General features: G+C 40.8%; 1 protein-coding gene across 1 annotated transcript in view; it reads right to left on the bottom strand.

Moving 5' to 3' along the window:
• Window positions 1-12,751, bottom strand: part of seh1l (SEH1-like (S. cerevisiae)) — a 19,794-nt gene extending 7,043 nt beyond the window's left edge. Inside the window, exons 1-5 of the mRNA XM_048596197.1 lie at window positions 12,731-12,751; window positions 9,790-10,020; window positions 8,749-8,874; window positions 4,873-5,010; window positions 1,272-1,335 (exon numbers count right to left, since the gene is read on the bottom strand). Coding sequence (XP_048452154.1) covers window positions 1,272-1,335; window positions 4,873-5,010; window positions 8,749-8,874; window positions 9,790-10,020; window positions 12,731-12,736 — 565 coding nt within the window. The 5' untranslated portion in view covers window positions 12,737-12,751. The remainder of the gene's footprint in view (window positions 1-1,271; window positions 1,336-4,872; window positions 5,011-8,748; window positions 8,875-9,789; window positions 10,021-12,730) is intronic.
• Between the last annotated feature and the right edge of the window lie 1,661 nt (window positions 12,752-14,412).

Here is a 14,412-nt window from a genome sequence, read left to right on the forward strand (position 1 = left end):
AAGTAGGGTATAATATTCTATACGTAGCGTAAGTCAAATATTTGCACAAGCTCACAATTACTTTTTTGTTTCTTTTTAAAAAAAAATAAAACCCAGGAACACACATGCCTTCTTAAAACCAACTTAGCTTTAGTTTAGCAACCAGGATCAAAGCTATAAAATGTCATGGTGCCAATCACATTTCTTCAAATATCTAAAAGTTCCTTTTCCTTTTTTTCAGGCATACGTCTAACATGCAAATAATTCCCTTAACATTCTTTTTTGATGTGGACATCACTGACTATGCTAGCGGTTGTTGTCCATCTGTAATTACACTTAAGGTGGTAATAAGCTATCATTTTCAACTGCTATAGTCCATCTAATATAGACACATCCTCACTGCTGCTAACAGGAAGTAGTTCTATAATTTTAATCCCTTGACTTGCCACAAAATCATGCAAGAGGTACATGACCCCTTAATCCTACTTCTCTATTTGTGAAAGTCATGATTAATTTGATCATGTCCTCAACTTCATTTCAATCTGCTCCCCATAACCCTCCATTCTCCTGCAGTCAAAAGGACCTGCTGAGAAATCCTTCATCTGAATTACAAGGGCAATTCCTCATAATAAAAAAAAAATTCTAGATTCCCCTACAAAGGGAAACATGCCCTCAGAATTTCACGTCTTTTATCAGGTATTCATCTACACCAGATGGCCATTTTATGCAACCGCTCATAAGGCAACACCTTCAATCCTAAGAGCCAACTTGGTGAAAATTCTCTCAAATGCCCCTCACACATTGGTTTGGTATCCTTAAATGAAGGAGGAGTTTGTCTCACCAATTCCTTTTACGTCTAAAACAAAACTGGACTACTTTTGTATTTCAACTTGCTTGCAATACAGGCCAACATTTATGATTGTTTGCTATACTTAAATGTACCCTTTGTCCTATAAGTGTAGCATACCCAGATTCTGGTGTACCACAGTATTCTGCAGTCTCACTTAAAATTATATTCTGCTTTTCTAGTCTTCCTACTAAAGTGGATAACCTCAAATATTCATTTTAAACACCAGCTGCCACGTAATGCCCACTCACTTTACCTATCTATATCCTTTGCGGACTTTTTGTATCTTCTCTCAATTTTCTTTCCCATCTGTCTTAAAATAATCAGCAAAGTTGTCTGCACTACAATCTATTCCTTCAAGTCATTGCTATAGATAATTAATTGAAGGAAAACACCTAGGATTCAGCTAGTTGAAACATTTCCAACAGCAAAAAGAAATAAATACCTGTATTGCTGATGTATTTTTGCGGAGCATGAAAATGAACCCACAAAATAAAACTTTCAGGATCCTGTTTAAAAAATAAAAAACAGACAAACTTAGAATCTTGTAATACTGTACATGGCACACTGGAAAATTAACCAAAGAGGGGGAAAATCACACATTAAATTATTTTACACTTGAGCAAACCTTTAATCACTTTAACACATCAATAATCATTTTAGAGAATATGTATACTGCTTGATGCAGGGAAAACATCTATTGGTCGACCAAGTTGAAGAAAAGTAAAGTAAACAACCAACCAAGTACGAACCAGATAAAGGGACCGGTCTGGTAGCATTCCTGTAAGGTGTAAAAGGTGAACCAACAGAAGTAATGAGAAATCAAAACACCACCTATATTCCACATGACGTTTTAAAAATAAAAGACATTTTGAAAGGCACGTCCTTGAGTAAACGAGCTTTTTCCCAAGTATAGTCTTTAATTATCACTGAAAATCTGCAACACTTTCAGCATAAAAGTGTTGTTGCAAGTCTGGGTGGCTGCACAGTAAATGACTCATTTCTTTTGATTTTAGGAAAGGCCACTGAGCAGTTATTACCCTCTGGCATTTTGCCCCTGGTGCCCAAAACAAAACCGGGATCTCACTTCACAACCTCTGGTTAGATCCATAAATTTCCTATCTTAAACGTTTATATTTAACTTTTCTCTTGATTTATCCTCTTCCCAGTTCCATATCATCATCCTCATAATGGACTGTGGCATTAACATTATGGACCGGATCGAACCCCCTCAAAATATATTGAGAAGATAGCTTTAAAATAAAAAAAAAGTTAGGGTCAAGACTAAGTGTAAGGTGTGTTCCAGCTGCAATTCAATTGGCCAAACTACGAAGCTTGAAACAAAACAAACACTCTTTATTCATATACTACAATTAAAATACAAACAAAAAGAAATAAAAAGAAAAGAACACGTTTAACTCTATCAAAATGCTTAACAAAATAATATATATAAACAACTACTAATTAATGCTTCCAAAATGGTAACATCCCATAAACACACCCTTGGCCAAGGCAAATGTAGTAAATTCAGTCTCATATGCAATTCTGGCAGCAGAAAGAGAACCTGTAACGAAGAGGAATAAGAGCTTCCACATCCAGGCTTCAAGACCCAGCAACTGCGACTGAAGGCTAAAACTAAAAATAGGCCACTAGAACCCTGTTTTCTTGAAGGCTGATACTTAGGAGCTGCCAGGTATCAGATCAGACAGATCAATAGCTGCCTCACATTTTCGTTGTTTGGTCAACAGTAGCAATCAGAATCACTATCGTCGACAGGGCCAATGAGGAGCCACAACTCATTAATGGCAACATGCATACAACTGCCACAATAAATGGCTTTAACCTGGTGCTTTTTGGCTGTGTGTGCGTGTGTCTTCAAAAAAAAAAGTCAATCCTTGGGATGAGGCAGAGTGTACATATATCCTTATCAGCGAGGTCATGAATCACCACTTCTTCTGCATAAAGACAGTCTGTCTGTTCAAGGCTCAACAACACCACCCACTGGATAGGTTGTCATGTTTGAGGTTTGGTGCCGAGTTCCTCTACAACTCTCATTTGCAATTGCTAGTCCCACATTCAAATTTTTGTAATTCTTGTTCCAGAAGGGTTATGACTGAATGTGAATTACCCTCCAGAGAAGTGTGCTCGTGCAAAAAGGAGTTTAAAAAAAATTTGTACAGATCTTGGTTCCTTTACAGGTTTGTGTACACAAGGAAACCATACCAGGTCCAGCAATAGCAGACCTGGAGCTAATGTACCAATGACATTTAGTGCAGAATACTGCTACATACACACATGCAAGAAAGTGGTTTATCCTGGACACATCCCATCCAGTTTTGCACGCAACCTAGGCCTTCAATTTTGTTTCAAACACTGATACAGGTATCCAATCCAAGTGGATCAACAGCTACCTTATTTTGAGAGTCATTTAACCAGTGATAAGATCACTGCTGTTGTTACTAATGAGGCCAACAAAGCAGTTCTAAGACCGCAACCAGCAAAATATATTGTAATCGCAAAATACACAAAAAATTGGAGGTAATGAGCCAGAAATTGCCTCACTACAAGACCTACTTAAAGTCATAGTTACTCCCACTTCTGAAGAGTAATTGGCACTCAGTGAAGACAGTAATCTTGACTGTTTTGGTTGATCAGAATCTGCAATTTTAGTGGTTTCTTGTAAATTTTTTTTTCCTCGAAAAGGTATACCTAGGATCAAAGTCATCACTTTAGTGCTTCTTGCCGATTATGGGTATCATCCATGGACACACAGAACATTCCATTTAATATCCACAAAACACGATAACCTTCTAACAGAAATGCAGAAGCAGTTGCTGTTCTTATGATCACTGGTGCAGATACGCTACAGTATATGGTTTGTAGTTCACCTAAATTTCAATTAGAACTGTAGGGCTTGCAATGTTACTAACGTCATTCAATGGCCGTATAAAAGTATGTAGGGCAATATGAACTGCCTGTTTTATAGCACGTGACTGGCCTATACTTAATATCTACCCACAGCAACACAATTTTGCTCAGTGGTTCGACATGTGTACATTTTTTTTACAACCAATACGTAGAATAGAAGAGTCATCAAGTGGCGTATCGGAAAATATCTCCAAACATGGCTTCAAATCAAGTAGACAGCTGATTATTAAACAATGTATAAAATTATAAATCCATTTAAATTTCTTCACACTTAATTACAGCACACACTTCCAAAATATGCAAATTATCCTGGCAGGAATAAAAACTACGATTACAGCCATAGCGACGTTCAGCACGGCAAAGGACCCTTCGGTCCAACTTGTTCAAGCTAACCAGATATCCTATACTGATCTAGTGCCATTTGGCCCGTATCGCTCCAAACCCTTTCTATTCATGTACTCATCCGGATGTCTCCACCACCTCCTCTGGCAGTTTATTCCATAAATGCACCACCTTCTGCGTGAAAACACTGCCCCTTAGGTTCCCTTTTAAAATCTTTCCCCTCTCACCTAAAACCTATACCCTCTAGTTTTGGATTCCTTCACCCTGGGGAAAAGACCTTGGCTATTCAACCTATTCATGCCCCTCATGATGTTATGAACTTCTATAAAAGGTCATCTCTCAGACTCCAAAGCTCAAGGGAAAATAAACCCAGCCTATTCAGCTTCTCCCTACAATTCAAACCCTCCAACCCCGGCAACATCCTTGTAAATCTTCTCTGAACCCTTTTCAAGTTTCACAACATCCTCCCTATATCAAGGAGGCCAGAATTGAACACAGAATTCCAAAAGTGGCTTAACCACTGTCCTGTAAGGCGACATGACCTCTCAATTCCTGTACTTAATACATTGACCAATAAAGGCAAGCATACCAAATGCCTTCTTGACTATCCTGTTCACCTGCAACTTCACTTTTAAGAAAATATGAACCTCCACTCCAAGGTCTCTTTGTTCACCATCATTTCCTAGGACCTTACCATTAAGTGTCTAAGTCCTGCCTTGATTTAAAGATCAATATAAGAGCACACATTCAACCTAACATGCAGAATTTCTCATTACCTCTCCTTCATAGCTGGCTTGCATCACATGATTCATGACTGATGGGGCCACCAATGGAGAGGTGCTTTCAGTCCTCAGTGCAGTTTCTGCTAATGCATCAGGCTTGGAAAATGTAAAACATCTCCATGCAGCAGCATTCTGTACAGAAAAAATACATTCACAATCATTGCTAACCAACATCAGACGGGTGAAGTAAGTTAAGTACAGTGGAATGACAAAAGATTGTCCCGGATGGGATCTATCCCAGGTTACTGAGAGAAGCAAGAGGGGAAATAGCTGGGGCCTTAACAGATATCTTTGCAGCATCTTTGAGCACAGGCCAGGTCCCGGAAGACTGGCGAATTGCTAATGTTGTCCCCTTGTTTAAAGAAGGGTAGCAAGGATAATCCTGGTAATTATACACTGGTGAGCCTGACGTCAGTGGTGGGGAAGCTGCTGGAGAAGATACTGAGGGATAGGATCTATTTACATTTGGAAGAAAATGGGCTTATTAGTGATAGGCAGCATGGTTTTGTGCAGGGAAGAAGATCATGTATTACCAACTCGATAGAATTCTTTGAAGAAGAAGTGACAAAGTTGATAGATGAGGGAAGGGCTGTGGACGTCATATATATGGACTTCAGTAAGGCATTTGATAAGGTTCCCCATGGTAGGCTGATGGAGAAAGTGAAGTCGCATGGGGTCCAGGGTGTACTAGCTAGATGGATAGAGAACTGGCTGGGCAACAGGAGACAGAGTTGTTAGTGGAAGGGAGTTTCTCAAACTGGAGAACTGTGACCAGTGGTGTTCCACAGGGATCCGTGTTGGGACCACTGCTGTTTGGTGATATACATAAATGATCTGGAGGAAGGTACAGATGGTCTGATTGGCAAGTTTGCAGATGACACTAAGATTGGTGGAGTAGCAGACAGTGAAGGTGACTGTCGGAGAATGCAGCAGAAAATAGATAGATTGGAGAGTTGGGCGGAGAAATGGCAGATGGAGTTCAATCCAGGCAAAGGCGAGGTGATGCATTTTGGAAGATCCAATTCAAGATCGAACTATACGGTAAATGGAAAAGCCCTGGGGAAAATTGATGCACAGAGAGATCTGGGTGTTCAGGTCCATTGTACCCTGAAGGTGGCAACGCAGGTCGATAGAGTGGTCAAGACGACATACGGCATGCTTTCATTCATCGGACGGGGTGTTGAGTACAAGAGTTGGCAGGTCATGTTGCAGTTGTATAGGACTTTGGTTCGACCACATTTGGAATACTGCGTACAGTTCTGGTCGCCACATTACCAAAAGGATGTGGATGCTTTGGAGAGGGTGCAGAGGAGGTTCACCAGGATGTTGCCTGGTACGGAGGGCGCTAGCTATGAAGACAGGTTGAGTAGATCAGGATTATTTACATTAAAAAGACGGAGGTTGAGGGGGGACCTGATTGATGTCTACAAAATCATGAGAGGTATAGACAGGGTGGATGGCAAGAAGCTTTCTCTCCCCGCCAGAGTGGGGGACTCAATTACTAGGGGTCACGATTTCAAAGTGAGAGGGGAAAAGTTTAAAGGGAGACATGCGTGGAAAGTTCTTTACGCAGAGGGTGGTGGGTGCCTGGAACACGTTGCCAGCGGAGGTGGTAGAGGCGGGCATGATAACATCATTTAAGATGTATCTAGACAGATACATGAATGGGTAGGGAGTAGAGGGATACAGATCCTTGGAAAACAGACAACAGGTTTAGATAGAGGATCTGGATCGGCACACGCTTGGAGGGCCGAAGGGCCTGTTCCTGCGCTGTAATTTTCTTTCTTTGTTCTTTGTTCTAGAGGGCAGTGAATGGTCACAGGGATCAGTGTTGACACCACAATTATTTACAATATATATTAATGACTTGGGTGATGGAAGTAAATGTACTATCATCAAATTTGCAGATGATAAAAATAAAAGTGGGAAGGTAAGGATGACACCAAGACGCTGGTGTCATAGGTTAAGCAAGTGAACAATAATTTGGCAAATGGAATATGATGTGGGGAAATGGGAGGTTATATACTTTAGAGAAGCCGATTATTTCAATGGAGAAAGCCTGTGGAAACTTGCAGCACAGTGGGATTTGTGAGTCTTCATGCACAAAAGTCACCAAAAAGCTAGCATTCAAGTTCAGTGACTAATAGGGAAGGTAAATTCATTGATGGCTTTTATTTCAAAGGGAATGAAGTATAAACATTGGGATGAGCTTGCCGAAGCTGCACAAGGCACTAGTCAGACCACAACCAGAAAACTGTGAACAGTTTTACACCCTTATTTAAGTGAATTTATATTGGAGGCAGTCAATTGAACATTCACTCTGTTGATGTCAGATATGGAGGTTACGAGGAATGATCGAGTGGATTGTTCTGAAATCCAGTGAGTGCAGGTCCAATGACAGGCAATCTTATTCAAACATGCAAAATCCTGAGGAGACTTGACAGGATAGTCATACAGCATGGAAACAGACCCTTCAGTTCAACTAGCCCCACTTGCCGGTGTTTGGCCCACATCCCTCCAAACCTTTCCCATTCACGTACTTATCCAAATGTCTTTTGGATGTTGTAACTGTATCTGCAGCTTCCTCTGGCAGTTCATACCACACACAAACCACTCTCTTGTGAAAAGGGTGTCCCCCAGCTCTAAACAGGGAAAGGGTGTTTTCCTTGTAGGAAAGTCTAGAACCAGAGGACATAATCTCAAATTAAGACATCATCCTTTTAAGACAGCTGAGGAATTTCTTCTTCAAGCAGGTAATGAATCTGTGGAATTCTTTACCACAATGGACTATAGAGGCTGGAGTGAAGAATATGCAAGGCTGAAATAAGATTTTTAAATCAGTAGAAGAATCAGGGTTATGGAGAAAAGGCAAGAATGTAAATTGGAGGATTATCAAACCAACCAATTATCTCAATGAACGGCAGAGCTGATTCAATGGGCCGAATTGCGCTCCAACACCTTATAGGTTAACACACTGTTCATGGCAGAAGACGCTTTTAGGATTTCAATTAACAAGAAGATGGTTTTTGTAAGGTGCTTAAACTAATATTATAAACTGCCATCAGCTGGAGTCTTACTTAGCTTGAAGGCTGTGGTTATTTAAGGCTTCAATCTCAGCCTCATGACATCACTGCAAGGGTCAACTGCTTCAGCAAAGACCTTCCACTTCAACCCAAGGTTAGGGATAAGGATGTTCGTTCATAATTGCACATCATGCAATACCACTTCTTTCTCAGATACTAGCAAGTCACAAATCAGGAGTGTAATGGAATAAGCTCCACCTGTGCACTTCCAACAACACAAAAAGTTTGACATAATGCAGGACAAAATAGCCTACACATGGTATTTTCTCCAATATTTTTAAGCATTCAATCCTTTTACAATATTGCCAAGCCTTCCTTTATAGTACCTCCAAAATTATAGATTTACACCATTTACAAGGACGAGGGCAGAAGGGAACAGCACAACTTCCAAATTTCCCTCCAAGTCACACAACATCATGACTTGGAAATATATTGATGCTCCTTCCTGATCACAAGATTGAAACCCCATAACTTCCTCCACGACAGCACTATACGCAAGCATAAATCACTAAGATTGCAGTGACCCACCAGCAGATTAAGGGCAATTAGAAATAGGCAAAGACTTCTGGCCTTGCCAGATGTGCCTTCATTTTGTGGAAAAATAAATTTTAAAAGAAGTGTATGTGCAATTTCTAAAGGTGCAAGGAGGAACTTGGAGTCAACACTCTGCAATATGAATAAAGACTTGATCTCATGGTGTTGAGAAAGAGTGCAATATGACTGACTAGAAGGCTTGTAAATGATTATAAATTGCTCAAGTAATGACTCAAGATAAATGAAAACTTACTGCACTGATGACAAGTCGAATGGGAACAGTGGAATGAGTCCTGTTGATTAGTTTGAGAGAGAGTGCTTTGTCACTGCCAGGTACCAAGTCACCAAAATCCAAGCTTTTGTTTCTCCCTGCCAAAACCTAGAAGCAGACAGAAGATAAAACAAATAGGAATTGACCATACATCCTGATCAGCTGACTTCACCATTCAATCCTAAGGACTCAACTAATATTTGAACCACAGAAACCTTCCATTCAAGGCTTCTTGAAGGCTTCATTTAGTTTATACATTTACAACACTACACTGTCCATTCAGTACACAATATTTTGTGCACAAGAAATTGAAGCATATGCTATCATTGACTAAACATTTAGAATTAAGTAGAGCACATGGACGTGCAGAAAAATGGACAGAGCATTAGAATTTATTTCACAAGTATCATGACAAATCCAAGCTTATAACTGATTATAACTAGAATTTGACTTACTAACAGATCAATCTATTTCAAAGGGCATTTATTGGCAAGACTGAATCCTTATTATAAGCAATATTACAGTTCACACCAAGCGAGAATTGCAACATACATGCTGGTGGCAATCTGTAGCTATGAATAGCAGTGGTAGAGGCTCCAATCATCTTTCCATCGTATAGCTGACTAAGAAATCTCTCCCACTCTTACCACTAGCCATTGGTATGTGTTAGAAGGATTTGCAGGTCTGCGTAGCTGCGTTATGCACACACTTGGATATTAGGCATGATGATAACCTGGAGCTCCTCATTCAGAGACAGGGAAATTATTCCACAAAACATTATATAGTACTAGCAAGGAAAGACTAAATGTGATGGAATGAGGTTTAATAACATTAGTCGAGAGTCACTGTTGTGTTTCCTCCCCTTAAGCCAAATCTCTTGAAAAGCTCTTCAGAGTCAAAAATAACACAATGCACTACAAAATTAAATGTGCTGAGTTAGTGACAAGATTTAACAAAAGATGATTAATAGGGCCTTAATGATGCACATATGTATTACACAAGTTAGACATTAGAGCTATTTACCTCAATCAATGGATCTTCTGCCACAGCTGTAATAACCACTCTCACAGCAAGCGCTTCTGCTCTGACAACTGTATTGGCATCTGACGAGACTGGATAGGAGGAGACACAAATGACGCACTGAAAAATTCCTGAGTGACGTGGAAGGAACATCAATTTCAAATCTTCAGTAACATGGGGGCCAATGATGGTTTTGTTCTTGAATATCCAACACTGGTGAGCAAATGCATCCATCTGGAAGTTGCAAATGATTAAAGTATGAAATAACAATTTTATTAAATCATTAAGATTTGGTTGAACTATTTATTATTGCACTGAAATTAGACTTCATTCAATTCTATGGTACAAATGGGTGGCACGGTGGCACAGTGGTTAGCACTGCTGCCTCACAGCACCAGGGACCCAGGTTCAATTGCAACCTTGGGCAACTGTCTGTGGAGATTGCACATTGTCCCCATGTCTGCATGGGTTTCCTCCCACAGTGCGAAGATGTGCAGGCTAGGTGGATTGGTCATGCTAAATTGCCCGTAGTGTTCGTGGATTTGGAGATTAGATAGGTTTGGGTGGGTGCTCGCAGGTTCGGTGTGGACTTTTTGGGCCGAAGGGCCTGTTTCCACACTGTACGGATTCTATGATCTATGAAATAGAATACAGAACAGGACAGTACAGGCCCTTCGGCCCACCATGTTGTGCTAAACTTTTACCCGAAACCTAAGGTCTTTCTAACCTCCACCCCTACTTTATACTATCATCCATATGCCAATCTAATAGCTGCTTAAATGCCCCTAACGAGGCCGACTCCACTACCCTCTCCGGCAATGCATTCCACGCCCCTACCACTCTCTGAGTAAAGAACTTACCTCTGATGTCTGCCCTATATCTACCTCCACTCACTTTAAAACTATGCCCCCTCATAATAGCTACCTCCACCCTAGGAAAAAATCTCTGGCTGTCTACTCTATCTATACCTCTGATCATTTTGTACACCTCTATCAAGTCACCTCTCATCCTTCGTTGTTCTAAAGAGAAAAGCCCTAGCTCTCTCAACCTTTCCTCCATTCCAGGCAACATCCTGGTAAGGCTCCTCTGCATCTTTTCTTCCACATCTTTCCTGTAATGAGGCGACCAGAACTGTACACAATACTCCAGATGTGGCCGAATGAGGGTTTTGTATAGCTGGAGCAAAACCTCACGGCTCTTGAACTCAATCCCTTTATTAATGAAAGCTAACACACCAAATGTCTTCTTAACAACTCTATCCACCTGGGTGGCAGCTTTCAGGGAACTGTGGACATGAACCCCAAGATCCCTCTGCTCCTCCACACTGCCAAGAATCTTTCCATAAACCCTGTATTCTGCTTACAAATTTGTCCCTCCAAAATAAATCACCTCACACTTTTCAGGGTTAAACTCCATCTGCCACTTCTCAGCTCAGCTCTGCATCCTATCAATGTCCCTTTGTAACCTAGAACAGCCCTCTGTACTATCCACAACGCAACCCACCTTCGTATCGTCCGCAAACTTGCTAATCCACCATTCCACTCCTACATCAAAATCATTTACAAAAGTCACAAATAGAAGAGGACCCAGAACAGATCCTTGTGGTACACCACTCGTAACTGAGCACCATGTTGAATATTTTCCGTCCACTACCACCCTTTGTCTTCTAAGGGTCAGCCAATTCTGAATCCAATCTGCCACATTTCCCCTTATCCCATGCTTCCTTACTTTCTGCATGAGCCTACCATGGGGAACCTTATCAAACGCCTTACTTAAATCCATGTATACCATATCCACTGCTCTACCTTCATCCATATGTTTGGTCACCTCTTCAAAGAATTCAATAAGGTTTGTGAGGTATGATTTACCCCTCACAAATCCATGCTGACTATCACGAATCAAACTGTGCCTATCCAACTGATCATAAATCCTATCTCTCAGAGCCCTTTCCAATAATTTGCCCACCACTGAAGTAAGAGTAACTGGCCTGTAACTTCCGGGGTTATCCCTATTCCCGTTTTTGAACAAGGGAATGACGTTTGCCTCTCTCCAATCTTCCGGCGCTATACCCGTGGATAATGAGGACGAAAAGATCATCGCCAAAGGCCCTGCAATCTCTTCCCTCGCTTCCCATAGAATCCTTGGATAAATGCCATCAGGCCTGGGGGACTTATCTATCTTCAACTTCCTCAAAATTCCTAGTACATCTTCCTTACTAACATCAACCTACTCTACCCTACCAGCCTGTTTCACACTATCCTCTTCTACAACTGGGTCTCTCTGTTGTGAATACCGAAGAAAAGTAAAGTATTCATTAAGGACCTCTCCTATCTCTTTAGGCTTTGTGCACAAATTCCCTTTACAATCCTTGATCGGCCCTACCCTTTCTCTGGTCATTCTCTTATTCCTCACGTATGTGTAAAAAGCCTTGGAGTTTTCCTTGATCCTATCTGCCAAGGTTTTCTCCTGCCCGCTTATAGCTCCCCTAAGCCCTTTTTTCAGCTAAAGTATGACGACATCTATTTAACCAATAAACCTGCTCTGACTTTGTGGACAAGTTATCCCATTATTTTCAATATCAAACTCGCATGAAATACCCTACACCAGCATCATGGATTCAGTTTCTAAAACAATTTCTGATATAAAGACATTCATATTCTAACATCCGAGTAAAGAATGAAGGCTCTTAATCTCTCTTTAGCCTTAAGCGTGGTGTGTTGAACATGTCATCTCAACTTACTTACGCAGTCAGCAGAAATATTTCTTTATTTATCCAATTTCATTCTGACACCTCTGCAAGGACTACAGAGATTTGATTTGGGATATAATCAGGTAAATGGAAGTTTAGACACTGCAGTGATACACAGAATGAATCAGTTGATTTCTTTTTTTTTTAAAAAAAGAACTTATAAGTTGAAAGCAAAATTGTATCATGTTCACTTACGGACATGACTTTTGAAGTAGCTGGATATTATTTCTGTGGGACAAGTAGGCATCAGGTAGCTTTTGCTTGAAAGAAAACTGCCTAAAAACAGCTTTTGGATGGTTAGGTTGTAGCCCGTCTAAAGAAAGAGGGGCAGGTGCACTCAGACCTTCCAAAAGCATGCAATTGAAGATAGGTCTCTTTCATCCTGAGTGGGAAAAATAAATCAATGTTTCTGAAAGAAGAATTTCTCAATTAAGCAAAGACTTAGGTCTAACTGACTGGCTATCAATTGATTAATCTTCTCCGGTTGACAATACATTGCCAAAAACCAAAAGAAATGACGAAGTCACCTCATTCCACCTTGGTTATTGACAGAAACAAAAATCAGAAATTGCTGGAAAAACTCAGCAGATCAGGCAGCATCTGTGGAGAGAAAGCATAGTTAACATTTCATGTCCAGTGACCCTTCTGATTTCCAGCATCTGCAATTCTTTGTTTATTTTTTTGGTGATTAACAGATTTTGTTCATTTTAGCCACTTGTAATATTTATGCAGAACTGTCTATGTTGTCCATCTTAATTTGTGAATGAGTGGGCTCACTCTTGGCCATAAAGTGCACGCATGTTAAGGTTGCATTGTAATAAACAATCTGTTTATGCATTGTTAAAAGGGCAAGTACGTTTAGGTAAGAAAAAAAAAGCAAATGTTCGTGAAACGCATCAAGTTTCTTAGAACATCACAGAATCCCTACAGTGTGGAAACAGGCCCTTCGGCCCAACAAGTCCACACTGACACTTGAAGCATCCCACCCAGATGCATCCCCCTATAACCCACTTAAGCTACACATCCCTGAACACTACAGGAAATTTAGCATGGCCAATCTACCTAACCTGCACATCTTTGGACTGTGGGAGGAAACGGGAGTACCCAGAGGAAACCCACGCAAACACAGGGAGAACGTGCAAACTCCACACACAGTCGCCCGAGGGTGGAATTGAACCCGGGTCCCTGGCGCTGAGAGGCAGCAGTGCTAACCACTGAGCCACCATGCCGCCCTACTCTTCTGCTCTAGTAATAAGCAAGTTAGCCATCTTAGTTTTTCAGTTGGTCATTTATATGTTTGATATAGCTCCAACAGTAGTGGAATTAGATTATCAGTGCACTCTTCCCATTAAGGTTGTGATCAAACCACAGTTTCTTTGATCATTCTTGACAAGTGATCTCTTATATTGTATCAGCAAATTTCTTCTTTGGTCCTCCTAAATTAGGATGCATTTAAATTGATGCAATATCTCAAATGGAGCCTAACCCAAGGTTTTTGTAGATTTAACATAATTTCCTTTTCTTCACACACAATGCCCCCAGTTTTTACAAGTTGGGGGGTGGGAGGAGGGGAGGGATGTGGGGGTAGTGGATGTAGGGTGATGGAGAAGAACAGATGCTGATTGTTCAAATTGAGTGAGTGATCGGAATTTGAGAATGGCAGAGCAATGGTGTGTTTAACTGCCAGACTTGCAACAACAAACAGTCCCACCGGGGTGATGGGGAGGAGCTGGACCTGGTGACAGAGAATGTACAATGTAAAGCTAAAAGAAAAGAATGGGAGCTGGTTCAGAATTTAAGGTGAACTCAATATTAAGCCTTTACACAGCTAGCTTAATTTGCCTTTTCTCCTCCTATAATTTACCACAACTATTCCA

Source organism: Rhincodon typus, chromosome 4 (assembly GCF_021869965.1).
Source record: "Rhincodon typus isolate 14 chromosome 4, sRhiTyp1.1, whole genome shotgun sequence".
NCBI classification, from domain to species: Eukaryota; Metazoa; Chordata; class Chondrichthyes; order Orectolobiformes; family Rhincodontidae; genus Rhincodon; species Rhincodon typus.